Here is a 14,141-nt window from a genome sequence, read left to right as displayed (position 1 = left end):
GTTCCACTCCCCTTACCGTCTGTCGCACTGTCACAGCCCCCGGCACGTGTCACCCGCCGTGTCACCCCTTTACACACGCGCTGCTCGCGCCCCGCAACCCCCGAGCCCCTCGTGCCCGCCCCGCCCCTCGCCCCGCCCCTCGGCTCTGGCCCCGCCTCCGGGCGGGCGCAGCCAATGGGGGCGGGCGGAGCGGCCGGGCCGGGCGCGCGCGGCGCTATAACGATCCCTACGGCGCCGCCGCCGCCCGCGCGCCCCGGCCCCGCCGCCCCCGGCCCGGCCCGGCCCGGCCCTCGGCCCCGCACCCGGCCCCCCGCGGCCGGAGCGGCCCCGCGGGAAGATGAACTACCTGGTGAGCGGGGACACGGGGGAGGACACGGGGGCGTGTGCGGAGACAGCCGGGGCGCGGGGAAACGGGTGCCGGGGGGCCCCGTTCGAGGAGGAGGAGGACGAGGAGGAAGGCCGCAGCCCCCTCGCCGCTCGGCCCGGGCAGGGCCTCTCTCGCGCGGCCGATCCCACTGGCGTGACCTTGGCCGAGCCCCCCCCGCACCGGCGCGGCCAGGCCTTGCCTGCCCTCCCTTCCTCCCGGCGGGTCGTGGCGCTGCGGGATCCGCGGGGGGCCCACCGGGGCCAGGGGCCTCCCCAGGCCTCCGCCCCACCGGGCGGGTCGGCACCGGCGGCGGGATCCGCGGGAGAGCCGGGGTCCGGCCCTGCCGTCCCGGGCGGGCCGCGACCTGTCCCGCCGCCACGGCCCCGCGCAGCGCTGGCAGGTGCCGCCGTGGCCCGGCTCGGGGACCCCGCGGGGTGCAAGGGGCCCGGCTCGGGCTGCCGTGGGATGGCCACGGCCACGGCTGACTCACCGCCCCGGCACTTCCTCCCAGTCGGCGCAGGGAAGGGGCGGGAGAGGCAGAGGCGGCCCCCCGAAACCGGGGAGGCGGAAGGGCCCGGCCCCTTCCCAGCACCACCTCTGGGAAGGGTGGGTTTTGCTCCAGTGGGGAATCCCGCGGTGGCTGGCGCGGGGAGATCCAGCCGGCGGGAGCTGCTCGGCGAAGCCCCCGGCCCGCGCGGCTCCGTCCCGGTGCTGAGCTGCCGCCCCGCTGTTGCCCGCCGGGATGACGCCCCACCGGCCGGCGGGGCCCGGCTCACCGCCCCGCCGCGGGGCTCTCTTCCAGAACGTGCTGGCCAAGGCGCTGTACGACAACGTGGCCGAGTCCCCGGACGAGCTCTCCTTCCGCAAGGGCGACATCATGACGGTGCTGGAGCGCAACACGCAGGGGCTGGACGGCTGGTGGCTCTGTTCGCTCCATGGCCGGCAGGGCATCGTTCCCGGGAACCGCCTCAAGATCCTGGTGGGGATGTACGACAAGAAGCAGCAGCAGCAGCAGCAGCAGCAGCAAGCGCCTGGCCCGGCACAGGGGCAGGCACCGCCGCAGCCTTCGGTGCCCCAGTCGACTCTGCCCTTCCACCATCAAGGGGGCTACACTCCGCTGTCGCCTGCCTCGCAGTACACACCCATGCACCCTGCTTATGGCCCCCAAGGGGACAACATCTACCTGATGCCGGTCCCCAACAAGGGACAGCAGGGTCTGTACCCAGGCTCGGCACCCACTGGACAATTTCCTCCTGCCCCAGCTAAGCAGCCTCCCACCTACCCGAAGCAAGCGCCTCCCCACAGCTTCCCCAACCCTGGCCAGGAGATCTACCAGGTGCCCCCCTCCCTGGGCCAGGCAGCAGAGGCGTACCCTGGGGGCTCTGCCAGTCCCCCCCAGGATGTCTATCAGGTTCCTCCCTCAGCTGGTCAGGCTCAAGAAATCTACCAGGTGCCACCGTCATTGGACATGAGGAGCTGGGAAGGGCACAAGCCCCAAGGAAAGGTAGGACAGGGAGACTGGAGTGGGGTGGCTGTTGAGGTTGTGGGGTGTTCTGTGGGGTCCACGGGTGGGAGTGGGTAGCAGGACTTGGATTTCTCAGCTTGCCACTCTTGGAGCAGGTAGCCCATGTGCCTATTGCTGGGGCTGTGTGGGCATCCTTGCCCGCACTGCTGGCAGGAGTGGGTGCACTGAGAGAGTCCCTGCAGTGGCTGTGGTGCCCCGGTTGGCATGGGCTGCCTCTCTTGGGGCTGGCACAGCATTTAGCACTCTGGTCCTCTTGTGTGGGCTCTGCTGGTGTCACCCAGGGCATGGCAGCATGTCTGGTGTGGGCATAGGGTGTAGATAACCCACAGGCTGCTTTGGGATGCCAGATTCTGGAGCTGTGGAAGTAGCTTTGGCACCCGCCACAAGGTTTCGTTCCTCCTGGGAGCGCACACAGGAGCAGACAGGCAGTGCCAGCATTTCCCGACTGTGCCAGGCAGCCTGCCAGTACTTGCTGGATATACTGGTGAGGCAAGGGTGAGCCACCAGCCTGTCCCCAGCATGTAGCCTAACGGCTAGATCCGCCTGGCTCTGCCCCTTCCCTGGCACGTCATCCCGGGGAAGAGGAGTGAGGTGCTTTCAGTATCGTGTTTTCTGGGAAGGCTGCTCCAACTCATACCCCTGGGAAGCATCCTGTGAGGGGAGGGAGTTGCCAAATCACAGCCAGGGCAAAAGGAAAATCCTAAAAGGAAGGACCAGCCCAACACCTCAGCCCTTCTTGGCACTGGTTGGGCAGGGTGCCATTACCCTCTGGGTTTGGTTATATTTCACTCTGGTGTTGCCATGAAATGACCCATTTGGGCATGGAGCCACGGGCAGGGATCTCCAGGCATTGGCCGATCCCTGCCCACGCCTGGATGCCCAGATCGGCTGTTGCTTTCTGCACGCCACGGCTGTGCTGGCCGGGCTTTGTCTCTCGTTGAGACTCTATCGCTGCTATAAATAACCGGTGATATCATCCCGTCCCCGGCAGCACTGCACGCCCGGCCGGGGAGCGCCCTCCCGTGGCACCGGGCAGACCCTAATTCCAGGCAGTCCAGTATGGAATCCAGCAGCCATCCTCTCGCCGGCCCCATTGCTGGGTTTTGGGGGGGTGATGCGGGGTAGGGGATGCTCAGCCGTGCCCACATCATGTCTTTTCCATTTCCAGGTGCTGGTGCCCACCCGTGTGGGGCAAGTGTATGTTTATGACTCTCCCAAGGGTGAGCAGGTTGAGTACGATTTCCCTCGCCACCTCATCTCCACAGTCTCCCAGGAGATCTACGATGTGCCGCCTGTCCGAGGAGGGGTCCCGAGCCAGTTCAGCCAGGAGGTGAGGCTGCTTGGGGTGTTGGGGGGGATCTCTGACTCTGCCCTTCAGAATGGGAGATGATCTGTCACACCTTGGGATCCAAAACTGGCCAAATTGCACCCAAAACTCTACTTTATGGACCTCGGTGCTGCTTCTGAGCACCTCCACCCTTCCTAGCTGGTCCCTGGGAGGAGATGGGTGCCCACAACATCCGTGACACATCATCCCATGTCCCATTCCCCCCGCCCCCATCTTCCTCCAGGTCTATGACACCCCTCCCATGGCAGTGAAGGGTCCCAATGGGCAGGACCCGGGGCAAGAGATCTACGATGTGCCCCCCAGTGTGGAGAAGAACCTGCACCAAACTGTAAGTGCTGCTGAGAAGCTCCCAGTTTCTCTGTGTAAGAAAAACAAGCAGATTGTTACAGGGAGAAAAATAATTTACTGGATCAGTCTCCCCAGAGATGTGGTGATGTTCCTGGCACTGGAGGCTTTCAGGATGCCAAGGAATGGGTTGCTGAATGTAGCATCCAGGGGATGAGATTGAAACAGATGATCTTTCAAAGTCTCTTCTGACCTTGGCTGCTCTTGGATTTTGTGATTCCTGTCCCAAAGGGCAGGGGAGCACGTGGGGTGCATGGCTTCATCCCAGTGCCCACCCAGTGCTCACTTGGGTGCCCTGCAGCTCGGGGTAGCTGGCCTGTGCCTCCACAGGCCAGTTCTCCCAGCAGTGCTGATGGTGCCACTGCTCTGCCCTTGCAGGTGTACGATGTCCCCCCCTCAGTCAGCAAGGATGTGCCAGATGGCCCAGCGCGGGAGGAAACCTACGATGTGCCTCCTGCCTTTGCCAAGCAGAAAGCCTTTGACCCCTCCCGCCACCCGCTCATCCTGGCCCAGCAGGAGCCATACTTGCCGGAGGATGTCTATGATGTGCCACCGGCAGCTGGGAAAGGTGCTCCTGAGCTGCCGCTCTCCCATGAGATCTATGATGTGCCCCCCAGCCTCAAGAAGCTGGGGGGACCCACCTTCCCCTCCCAAGAGGTGTACGATGTGCCCCGGGACCTGCACGCCCCAGGCAAGGGCTCTGTGGACACGGAGGGCGAGTACATCTATGACGTCCCACCACAAGTGGACCGTGAGGCCAAGGGTGCTGATGGCAAGCGCCTTTCGGCCTCCAGCACAGGCAGCACCCGCAGCAACATCTCCACATCCTCGCTGGACGTGGTGCCTGTGAAAGAGCCAGCCAAAGGAGCAGGCAAGGAGTTCTCCCTGGACTTGGATGCTGCCATGGAGACACTGGCCAAGCTCCAGAATGGCGTCAGCAGCGCTGTCTCCTACCTCATGTCCTTTATCAGCACCAACTGGCGCAGCCTTGAGCACATGGAGGCCAACGCTGCCAACATCCGTGGGGCGGCCGAGGGCGTCCGGACAGCCCTCCGGGACCTGCTGGAGTTTGCCCGGGGGGCAGTGGGCAATGCTGCCCAGGCCTCTGACCGCTCCCTCTACACCAAGCTCAGCAAGCAGCTGCAGAAGATGGAGGAGGTCTACCAGGCCCTGGCACGGCACGGCCAAGCGCTGGACGCTTGCCACTGGGCCCCCAGTGCTCTGGCCAGCAGCAAGCCGGGCACAGATGACTTGGAGCACTTCATCATGCACTCACGTGGTGTTCCTGATGACACCAAGCAATTGGCTTCCTTCCTGCATGGCAATGCCTCCCTCCTCTTCAAACGGACAAAGCTGGCAGCGGAGAGTGGTGGCCATGGGCCCCCTCACCCCTCTGACAAGGCCAGCAGCATCCAGTCACGGCCCCTGCCCTCCCCCCCCAAGCTGCTGGCCCAGGAGTCACCTGATGGGCCCTATGAGAACAGCGAGAGCGGTTGGATGGAGGATTACGACTATGTCCATCTCCAGGTGAGCATGGGTAGGGGGGCTGCTTACCACAGGGAGAGTTTGTGATGGTGTCTCCCTGGCACGGGGAATGAGGCAGTTCTGCTTCTGCCACCCCTGTTCTGCTCTTAACCTCCAGCTTGAGGGCTGTGGGGACCAGGGATGTCCCAGGGCAGGTGGGGGCTCTCTCTGGCAAGGGTGATGTTGCTGATCCCTTCCATGTCATGCCCCTGCAGGGCAAGGAGGAGTTTGAGAAGACCCAGAAAGAGCTGCTGGAGAAAGGCAACATCATCCGGCAGAGCAAGGACCAGCTGGAGCACCAGCAGGTAAGGGCACTGGGGCAGGCAGGTGGGTGCTGCTGGGCTGAGCACTTTGGGTGGGCAGGGCTCCAGGTCCTGCTTCCCTCATAACTTATGCTGTGCCCGTGGAGAGGGACGTAGGCACCTTGATCCTGGAGAGGGGCCTGGTGTGCTGTCCTGGGGCTAGCACTGTCCCTCTCTGTCTCACTGCCCTGGGGGTGGTGGCCATGGCCACCTGTGCTGGTGGCTCTGTGGAAGGGAGCAGGTGCTGGCTCAATGGCTGCCCTGCCTCACGCCTGTCTCTCCCACAGCTGAAGCAGTTTGAGCGGCTGGAGCAGGAGGTGACGCGCCCCATTGACAATGACCTGTCCAACTGGAGCCCCCCTCAGCACTACAGCCCCGCGCGGGGTGGTGGGACGCTGTGTCCCGCCGACCGCCAGCTCCTCCTCTTCTACCTGGAGCAGTGCGAGGCCAACCTCACCACACTCACCAATGCTGTCGACGCCTTCTTCACCGCCGTCAGCACCAACCAACCCCCCAAGATCTTTGTGGCCCACAGCAAGTTTGTCATCCTCAGTGCCCACAAGCTCGTCTTCATTGGGGACACGCTGTCCCGCCAGGCCAAGGCCCAGGACGTCCAGCACAAGGTGATGCACTACAGCAACCTCCTCTGCGAGATGCTCAAGGAGATCGTGATGACCACCAAGGCGGCTGCCCTCCACTACCCTTCTCCTGCCGCCTCCAAGGACATGGTGGAGCGCGTCAAGGACCTCGCCAACAGCACACAACAGTTCAGGATGGTGCTGGGCCAGCTGGCAGCCATGTGATGGCCTCAGGGCCATCTCTCCCCTCTCTCTGGCTCCCACCCCTTCCCAGACACGCGCCCCCCTCTGTGCGAGTCCTCTCTGCCTGGTGTAAGCAGACATGTACATAGAGACTCCCATGCACACCGGGGGGCTGGGCCTCTGTGGGGACAGAGGTGAGGGGCTGCAGCCATCATACCCCTTCCTCTTCTCCTTCTGGCTAGGGGCTAGGAATGGTTTCAGAGCTGTGCCCATAAACAGAGCAAAGCTGGGAGGTGGATCTATGCCCACTCCTTCCCCACTGTCCTCCCCATAAAAAACCGGCAGCCAGTCCTGGCCTGGAGGGCATGGGGCCATATCCGTGTTGAGACAAGGATGTGTCTGGCAATTTGAGGTGATGCTGTGGCTGCTCTGCTCTCGGGGGAACTCTGTAGTGCACTCTGGAGCATGCTGCGGTGGCCAGGAGAGTCTAATGGTGTGGAAGCCATCCCCTGTGATGGTGGGACAGTGTGACAGAGATGGGTTGTACTGTCCCCTTGTGCTGGAGGCTGGGGATAGGGGTCCCCAGGGGAGTAAGGGGTGGTGGGGAGCTGCTGGGGCAGGAAGGGGCTAACCTGTGCGTTCTCACGTCTCGGGCTGTGGTACAGTACCAGCTGTAACCGAAACGCGAACTGAAATTGGTGCCTTTTGAACACAGGGGAAGCTTCCGCTGGTTCCCGGAGCTACCAAGTGGCAGCCCCCTCCAAAACCTGGCCCCAAGTCCCCCAGCAGCATAAAGATTTGCCTAGAAACATCCTCCATCTTCTGGGTATCTGCATCTGCCTGCTGGGGTGAGGGAAATGCCCGTGGGGTAGGGCTGATCCTGGGATACAGGGAGATCCTATCCTCCCAAAAGATCTTGTAGCTTGGGAGACGGCTGGTGCACAGAGGTTTAATGGCACACAAGGGATTGGGCCTAAGAGGGTTGAGGGGAAATGAGGGGGGACAGTGGGGCCACTATGTCCCTGAGCTGGCTTGGGGCAGATGTCACTCAGAGCACCTTGCGAGGGGTCATAGACACCACGGGGGCTAGGGGTTTGGTGTGGCAGAGAGGATGGTAGCCACGACCCCAACCATTCCTGGTTCTGGCTATCCATCCCTTCCAGAACCTCAGGAAGCATGGCACCCTCAGACCTAGTGGCACCTCTGCTAGTGCCCTGGGACCTCAGCACACCTATGGACACACACAGTCCACAGCTACACAGGTGGTCCTCACCCCCAGCACCTCCAGTGGTCCCAGGCCCATGGCCCCCTTCATGCCCACAGTACCGACAGGGAACCAGAGCCCAGTGCCACGCAGGTGCTTGTTGAGGGCCTTGCGGGTGACACCGGGCTCCACTGTCACCGAGAAGTCCTCGAGGCTCAGCTCCGCGATGGCGTCCATGCGGCTCAGGTCAAAGCAGACGCCACCCTGGCACAGGGGCACCCAGGGCTGTGGGCACAGCAGGGCACCAAGAGCCCCTGGGGGGTCAGAGGTGCCTGGGGAGCTGATACCTGCACGGCGTTGACGCCTCCTTCGAGGCCGGTACCGGTGCCAAAGGGCACCATGGGCACGCGGCAGCGGTGACAGAGCGCCGCCAGCTCCTGCACCTGCCCCACTGCCTGGGGCCACACCACGACATCCGGAGGGGCACAGCTGGGGGACAGGCAGCATCACTGAACCACTGACTTAACCCTCCCCATGGCCCCTTGTTTACCCAAACATTTGCCAGCCCCAGCCCCTCCTGTACGACCTTCCCCAGGGCTCCCAGCTCCAGGGGCACTCACGGGTGCATGGACTCATCGTGGCCGTGCTGCTCCCGCACCGCTGCGGCCGTGGAGACGTTGGGCGCCCCAACCACAGCCCTCAGGCTCTCCACGAAGTCGGGGGACAGCGAGGGCTGCGGGGGGAACAACGAGGATCCCGTCAGGGGTGCAGTGGGGAGACTCTGATCGCGGCCATGGGCCAGGGGCAAGCGGCCAAGTGGCCACGTCAGGACCTCAGCGACCCCCGGGAGCCCCAGCCCCACCTTGGAGCAGCAGCTGCGGTGCCCCAGGGCTGCCCCCAGCGCCAGCACCCTCCGCAGGGCCATGTCGCGACGGGACAAGAACGGCAACATGGGAACTGCCCAGGAGCAGGACGTTGCCCTGCCCCGCCGCCTGGCTGTCCCTCCCCCACGCTGACACCTTAAGGTGGCTCCAGCCACATGTGAGTGTGTCCCTGCCGGGGGGACCTGGTCCCACCAGTACCTGTGGTCATGTCGCCGCCCTGCCTCTTGCCTGAGCGGAGTCACTGCATTCTCCATGGCCCCTGTCCTCCCAGGTGTCCCCATGCCTGCTCAAGTATCCCCGCAGCTGGTCAGGGGTCCATGACCCCGTGGAAGACCACATGTCCCCGTGCTCCTCCCCTCCCAGCCAGGAGTCACCGTGTCCCTCTGTCCATCTGTCCCCATTCCTAGCCAGGTGTCCCTGTGCTGCTCAGCCCTGCTGGACAGCTGTCCTCATGCCCAGAGAACTGCCCCAGCCCCCCGCTTGTCCCCATCCCCAGCCACGTGTCTCCCGGCCACCCGCCTGCCCCGTGCCCGTTCCCGTCCGTCCCGCCATGGTGACAAGGACACAGCGCTCAGGGGGGGTGGCAGCGTTTATTGTTGGCTTCAGTTGGCCTCCAGGATGGAGTTGATCCAGTCGCGGAGCATGGTGACGCGGGCGTACACGCCGGGCGTCTGGGTGTCGCAGGTGCTGCTGCCCCAGGACACGATGCCCACCAGGTTCCAGGCGCCGTCCTTCTGGCACACCAGCGGGCCGCCGGAGTCGCCCTGCACAGGGCAGCGGGTGAGCACCGGGGCGAAGCCCGGGGGCAGCGGGGGCAGAGGGGGCCGGGGACACGTACCATGCAGGAGGAGGCTCCATCGGCGCCGGCACAGACCATCACGTCGCGGATGCGGAAGCCCCAGAACTCCTTGCACTGGGCGTTGGTGAGCAGGGGCAGAGCCACCTGCTGCAGCACCGACGGTGTTTGCGAGTCTGCGGGGAGCGGGGGGCGTCAGCGCCGGCAGCGAGAGCCGAGCGGGAATGGGGACAAGGAGTGGCACGGGCAGAGGGGCAGGAGGAGGGGGAGGAGGACAGGACCGTGATGATAGTGGAGATGGGAACAGGAATGCCTCAGAGTTGGGGACTGGTGACGGGGATGAGGAATGGGACAGGGATGAAGATGACGGTACGGGAATGGGATGGAGATTCAAATTCAGACTTGGATGGCGACCTGGTTGGGAGGTTGGCACGGGCATTATAACTCAGATGAGGACAGGGACTGACAGCGTGGATGAGGAAAGGGACAGGGGAGACAGGAGACAAGGATGGGGATTTGGACGAGGCAGGGGGCAGGAATGGGGATGGGCACAAGAAAGGGCAGTTACCGCTGGAGTCAGTGAGCCCCCAGCCAGTGGTGACGCAGGTCATTCCCCCCGGGAATTCCTCAGTGGCCTTGGGCAGGCACACGGGGGACACACGATCCGACAGCTGTGCCGGAGTGGCCAGTTTGATCAGGGTGATGTCGTCGCGGATGGTCAGCATGTTGAACTTGGGGTTCTTGAAGACCTGGAGCAGGCAGCACTGCTCTCAGCACCTGCACCCCTTGCCAGGGCGCCAGGCACTGGGCGCTCCACAGGGACCAACAGGGAGCCCAAGGACCAGCGGGGACCCCGGGGATCGCTCCTCTGGCTCCTGTGCTGGCAGGGTGTCTGAATTGCAAAGCCCAGTCCCTGGGACACAGGGGAGCAGGCACACACCCCAGGTCACATCCTCTGCAGGGGTGAAAGGGACCCTGGCGGCTGGACCCCCATCCCTTGGGAGTTCCTGGGAACATGGGGACACCCAGGAGACCTGACCTGAAGGATGGGTAGGAGCGGGGACACCCCAGAGGATTGCAGCACGGGCATGGGGGACACCGTGGACACCCCAGGGAACCCAGGATAAGGGGAACCGGGAACTCCTCAAGAACACAAACCCCAAGACAAGGGGGACCCGGACATAAACCCCCAGGCCCCCTGTGGTGGCTGTGGCACCCCGCAGGCGCAAGGACCCCGCCCCGGCAGTACCTTCTCGATTTTCAGTTCCTGCTGATCAGGGCCGGGTGCGCTCTGGTCGTAGGCGCCCACCACCACGGTGTCGGTTTTCCTGGGCACAGACAGGCACTCAGCACGGGGCACCGGCACGGGGACGGGGAGTTCCCTGGGCACCCCGTGCCCGTGCCCAGCCCCGGGCCGGCCGGCAGCAGAGCCGGTGCCTACCTGACGCCGCAGTGGGCAGCGGTGACCACCCAGTTCTCGCTGATCAGGGAGCCGCCGCAGAAGTGGAAGCCGTCGTAGCGCTGGCGGGGAGAGCTGTCCTCAGCACCTGGCACTGCCGCCGGGGTGCTCCGTGCCCGACCCCCACACGACACCCACCCCTGTGCCCGGCCCGCCCCGGGCTCTCACCTGGAGGGACACCTGCCATGGCCAGGACCCTGGCACCGCCGGCTCCCCGTTGACGATGCGGTTGTAGCCGCGGATGACGGGTGTGATGGCGGGCACGCCGCAGTCTGCGGGGCACAGGCAGCCGTGGGACGGCGGCTCCGGCCACCCCGGCCCCGTGTCCCCTCCCCACCGCTCCTGCCCGCCCAAGCCCCGAGCCCTCCCCACCGAGCCCCACGACCCCACGCACTCTCAGGGAGGGCGGCACGGGCAAAGCCCGCCAGAGCCAGGCAACTCAACACCCACAGCAGAGCCATCGCCACTTGTGAGGACAGACCTACCTGGCACCCGGCAGCTCTTATATGCACCCCTGGGCACCTCCCCGCTGCTGCTGCCCTTCCCACCGCGGCCTTGGGAGATAGCGCGGCACCTGGTACGGCACCGGGACGTGGCATGGGAGCATGGCACCTGGAACCATGGCCTTGGCACTGCACTGGTCTGGTCTAAGTGCTGCCTTCAAAACATCCTCGGTCCCCTGCATGGGTGGGCTTGCCTGGATTAATTTTGCTCCTGGAGCTGGAATTCCCCCAGGCCTTTCATAGCCTGGTTCTAACAACTCCTGTTTCACTGCTCATATGTTCCTGTGGGCCTACAATTCCAATTTGTTCCTATTGCAGTGGATGTCTGAGCTGAGTTTTGTTCACACCTCTGAACAGGGATCTTCTTCCACCTCCTTTGTACATGCTAGATTTAAAAAAAAAAAAAGTAGCCAAGAGTTATAGACAACATGTTCTATTATGTCCCTTCCAACCATAATCAGTTTATCATGATACCATGACCAATTGACAGCCCATCCATGCAGGGGACCAAGGCCATGGTTCCAGGTGCCATGCTCCCATGCCACGTCCCGGTGCCGTACCAGGTGCCGCGCTATCTCCCAAGGCCGCGGTGGGAAGGGCAGCAGCAGCGGGGAGGTGCCCGGGGTGCATATAAGAGCTGCCGGGTGCCAGGTAGGTCTGTCCTCACAAGTGGCGATGGCTCTGCTGTGGGTGTTGAGTTGCCTGGCTCTGGCGGGCTTTGCCCGTGCCGCCCTCCCTGAGAGTGCGTGGGGCCGTGGGGCTCGGCGGGGAGGGCTCGGGGCTTGGGCGGGCAGGAGCGGTGGGGAGGGGACACGGGGCCGGGGTGGCCGGAGCCGCCGTCCCACGGCTGCCTGTGCCCCGCAGACTGCGGCGTGCCCGCCATCACACCCGTCATCCGCGGCTACAACCGCATCGTCAACGGGGAGCCGGCGGTGCCAGGGTCCTGGCCATGGCAGGTGTCCCTCCAGGTGAGAGCCCGGGGCGGGCCGGGCACAGGGGTGGGTGCCGTGTGGGGGGTCGGGCACGGAGCACCCCGGCGGCAGTGCCAGGTGCTGAGGACAGCTCTCCCCGCCAGCGCTACGACGGCTTCCACTTCTGCGGCGGCTCCCTGATCAGCGAGAACTGGGTGGTCACCGCTGCCCACTGCGGCGTCAGGGAGGCACCGGCTCTGCTGCCGGCCGGCCCGGGGCTGGGCACGGGCACGGGGTGCCCAGGGAACTCCCCGTCCCCGTGCCGGTGCCCCGTGCTGAGTGCCTGTCTGTGCCCAGGAAAACCGACACCGTGGTGGTGGGCGCCTACGACCAGAGCGCACCCGGCCCTGATCAGCAGGAACTGAAAATCGAGAAGGTACTGCCGGGGCGGGGTCCTTGCGCCTGCGGGGTGCCACAGCCACCACAGGGGGCCTGGGGGTTTATGTCCGGGTCCCCCTTGTCTTGGGGTTTGTGTTCTTGAGGAGTTCCCGGTTCCCCTTATCCTGGGTTCCCTGGGGTGTCCACGGTGTCCCCCATGCCCGTGCTGCAATCCTCTGGGGTGTCCCCGCTCCTACCCATCCTTCAGGTCAGGTCTCCTGGGTGTCCCCATGTTCCCAGGAACTCCCAAGGGATGGGGGTCCAGCCGCCAGGGTCCCTTTCACCCCTGCAGAGGATGTGACCTGGGGTGTGTGCCTGCTCCCCTGTGTCCCAGGGACTGGGCTTTGCAATTCAGACACCCTGCCAGCACAGGAGCCAGAGGAGCGATCCCCGGGGTCCCCGCTGGTCCTTGGGCTCCCTGTTGGTCCCTGTGGAGCGCCCAGTGCCTGGCGCCCTGGCAAGGGGTGCAGGTGCTGAGAGCAGTGCTGCCTGCTCCAGGTCTTCAAGAACCCCAAGTTCAACATGCTGACCATCCGCGACGACATCACCCTGATCAAACTGGCCACTCCGGCACAGCTGTCGGATCGTGTGTCCCCCGTGTGCCTGCCCAAGGCCACTGAGGAATTCCCGGGGGGAATGACCTGCGTCACCACTGGCTGGGGGCTCACTGACTCCAGCGGTAACTGCCCTTTCTTGTGCCCATCCCCATTCCTGCCCCCTGCCTCGTCCAAATCCCCATCCTTGTCTCCTGTCTCCCCTGTCCCTTTCCTCATCCACGCTGTCAGTCCCTGTCCTCATCTGAGTTATAATGCCCGTGCCAACCTCCCAACCAGGTCGCCATCCAAGTCTGAATTTGAATCTCCATCCCATTCCCGTACCGTCATCTTCATCCCTGTCCCATTCCTCATCCCCGTCACCAGTCCCCAACTCTGAGGCATTCCTGTTCCCATCTCCACTATCATCACGGTCCTGTCCTCCTCCCCCTCCTCCTGCCCCTCTGCCCGTGCCACTCCTTGTCCCCATTCCCGCTCGGCTCTCGCTGCCGGCGCTGACGCCCCCCGCTCCCCGCAGACTCGCAAACACCGTCGGTGCTGCAGCAGGTGGCTCTGCCCCTGCTCACCAACGCCCAGTGCAAGGAGTTCTGGGGCTTCCGCATCCGCGACGTGATGGTCTGTGCCGGCGCCGATGGAGCCTCCTCCTGCATGGTACGTGTCCCCGGCCCCCTCTGCCCCCGCTGCCCCCGGGCTTCGCCCCGGTGCTCACCCGCTGCCCTGTGCAGGGCGACTCCGGCGGCCCGCTGGTGTGCCAGAAGGACGGCGCCTGGAACCTGGTGGGCATCGTGTCCTGGGGCAGCAGCACCTGCGACACCCAGACGCCCGGCGTGTACGCCCGCGTCACCATGCTCCGCGACTGGATCAACTCCATCCTGGAGGCCAACTGAAGCCAACAATAAACGCTGCCACCCCCCCTGAGCGCTGTGTCCTTGTCACCATGGCGGGACGGACGGGAACGGGCACGGGGCAGGCGGGTGGCCGGGAGACACGTGGCTGGGGATGGGGACAAGCGGGGGGCTGGGGCAGTTCTCTGGGCATGAGGACAGCTGTCCAGCAGGGCTGAGCAGCACAGGGACACCTGGCTAGGAATGGGGACAGATGGACAGAGGGACACGGTGACTCCTGGCTGGGAGGGGAGGAGCACGGGGACATGTGGTCTTCCACGGGGTCATGGACCCCTGACCAGCTGCGGGGATACTTGAGCAGGCATGGGGACACCT

The 14,141-nt window shown here is 64.7% G+C and overlaps 4 protein-coding genes across 5 annotated transcripts; 2 read left to right on the top strand and 2 right to left on the bottom strand.

Moving 5' to 3' along the window:
* The first annotated feature begins 213 nt into the window (after positions 1 to 213).
* Positions 214 to 6,990, top strand: BCAR1 (BCAR1 scaffold protein, Cas family member). Of its 2 annotated transcripts, XM_085071738.1 has the most exons (7): positions 214 to 349; positions 1,170 to 1,871; positions 3,061 to 3,222; positions 3,464 to 3,568; positions 3,964 to 5,112; positions 5,325 to 5,414; positions 5,699 to 6,990. In XM_085071738.1, the coding sequence occupies exons 1-7, from the start codon at positions 338 to 340 to the stop codon at positions 6,212 to 6,214; spliced, it is 2,736 nt and encodes a 911-aa protein (XP_084927864.1). In that variant the 5' UTR covers positions 214 to 337; the 3' UTR covers positions 6,215 to 6,990. The 2 variants fall into 2 exon arrangements, with proteins under 2 accessions (XP_084927864.1, XP_084927863.1); XM_085071737.1 differs by lacking the exon at positions 214 to 349 and having other exon boundaries at positions 1,002 to 1,871.
* Positions 6,991 to 7,266: 276 nt separating this feature from the next.
* LOC146432229 (D-lactate dehydrogenase, mitochondrial-like) lies at positions 7,267 to 8,384 on the bottom strand. Its single transcript, XM_085071740.1, has 4 exons — positions 8,239 to 8,384; positions 7,997 to 8,109; positions 7,724 to 7,865; positions 7,267 to 7,640 (listed from the first exon to the last, which is right to left on the bottom strand). The coding sequence occupies exons 1-4, from the start codon at positions 8,326 to 8,328 to the stop codon at positions 7,404 to 7,406; spliced, it is 582 nt and encodes a 193-aa protein (XP_084927866.1). The 5' UTR covers positions 8,329 to 8,384; the 3' UTR covers positions 7,267 to 7,403.
* Positions 8,385 to 8,831: 447 nt separating this feature from the next.
* Positions 8,832 to 10,978, bottom strand: LOC146432228 (chymotrypsinogen 2-like). Its single transcript, XM_085071736.1, has 7 exons — positions 10,910 to 10,978; positions 10,684 to 10,787; positions 10,498 to 10,577; positions 10,306 to 10,384; positions 9,625 to 9,805; positions 9,099 to 9,232; positions 8,832 to 9,024 (listed from the first exon to the last, which is right to left on the bottom strand). Exons 1-7 carry the CDS (start codon positions 10,974 to 10,976, stop codon positions 8,863 to 8,865), a joined length of 807 nt encoding a protein of 268 aa, XP_084927862.1. The 5' UTR covers positions 10,977 to 10,978; the 3' UTR covers positions 8,832 to 8,862.
* Positions 10,979 to 11,663: 685 nt separating this feature from the next.
* Positions 11,664 to 13,839, top strand: LOC146432227 (chymotrypsinogen 2-like). Its single transcript, XM_085071735.1, has 7 exons — positions 11,664 to 11,760; positions 11,883 to 11,986; positions 12,094 to 12,168; positions 12,270 to 12,365; positions 12,866 to 13,046; positions 13,439 to 13,572; positions 13,647 to 13,839. Exons 1-7 carry the CDS (start codon positions 11,694 to 11,696, stop codon positions 13,806 to 13,808), a joined length of 819 nt encoding a protein of 272 aa, XP_084927861.1. The 5' UTR covers positions 11,664 to 11,693; the 3' UTR covers positions 13,809 to 13,839.
* The last annotated feature ends 302 nt before the right edge of the window (positions 13,840 to 14,141 follow it).

Source organism: Lichenostomus cassidix, chromosome 11 (genome assembly GCF_008360975.1).
Source record: "Lichenostomus cassidix isolate B80296 chromosome 11, HeHo_3.0, whole genome shotgun sequence".
In the NCBI taxonomy this organism is placed as follows: Eukaryota; Metazoa; Chordata; class Aves; order Passeriformes; family Meliphagidae; genus Lichenostomus; species Lichenostomus cassidix.
This window is presented reverse-complemented; position numbering and strand designations above follow the sequence as displayed.

What these genes read in the sequence shown, in the direction of transcription:
- BCAR1 (XM_085071737.1), top strand. Translation starts at nt 1,110, where the DNA reads ATGACGCCCCACCGGCCGGCGGGGCCCGGCTCACCGCCCCGCCGCGGG. An exon ending in GGCACAAGCCCCAAGGAAAG is followed by an intron (nt 1,872 to 3,060) that starts GTAGGACAGGGA and finishes TTCCATTTCCAG; the next exon opens with GTGCTGGTGCCCACCCGTGT. An exon ending in AGAAGAACCTGCACCAAACT is followed by an intron (nt 3,569 to 3,963) that starts GTAAGTGCTGCT and finishes CTGCCCTTGCAG; the next exon opens with GTGTACGATGTCCCCCCCTC.
- LOC146432229 (XM_085071740.1), bottom strand. Translation starts at nt 8,328, where the DNA reads ATGTTGCCGTTCTTGTCCCGTCGCGACATGGCCCTGCGGAGGGTGCTG. An exon ending in ACCGCAGCTGCTGCTCCAAG is followed by an intron (nt 8,110 to 8,238) that starts GTGGGGCTGGGG and finishes TTCCCCCCGCAG; the next exon opens with CCCTCGCTGTCCCCCGACTT. An exon ending in GAGGCGTCAACGCCGTGCAG is followed by an intron (nt 7,641 to 7,723) that starts GTATCAGCTCCC and finishes CCCCTGTGCCAG; the next exon opens with GGTGGCGTCTGCTTTGACCT.
- LOC146432228 (XM_085071736.1), bottom strand. Translation starts at nt 10,976, where the DNA reads ATGGCTCTGCTGTGGGTGTTGAGTTGCCTGGCTCTGGCGGGCTTTGCC. An exon ending in CATGGCAGGTGTCCCTCCAG is followed by an intron (nt 10,578 to 10,683) that starts GTGAGAGCCCGG and finishes TCTCCCCGCCAG; the next exon opens with CGCTACGACGGCTTCCACTT. An exon ending in AGGAACTGAAAATCGAGAAG is followed by an intron (nt 9,806 to 10,305) that starts GTACTGCCGGGG and finishes TGCCTGCTCCAG; the next exon opens with GTCTTCAAGAACCCCAAGTT.
- LOC146432227 (XM_085071735.1), top strand. Translation starts at nt 11,694, where the DNA reads ATGGCTCTGCTGTGGGTGTTGAGTTGCCTGGCTCTGGCGGGCTTTGCC. An exon ending in TCACCGCTGCCCACTGCGGC is followed by an intron (nt 12,169 to 12,269) that starts GTCAGGGAGGCA and finishes CCCCGTGCTGAG; the next exon opens with TGCCTGTCTGTGCCCAGGAA. An exon ending in ATGGAGCCTCCTCCTGCATG is followed by an intron (nt 13,573 to 13,646) that starts GTACGTGTCCCC and finishes TGCCCTGTGCAG; the next exon opens with GGCGACTCCGGCGGCCCGCT.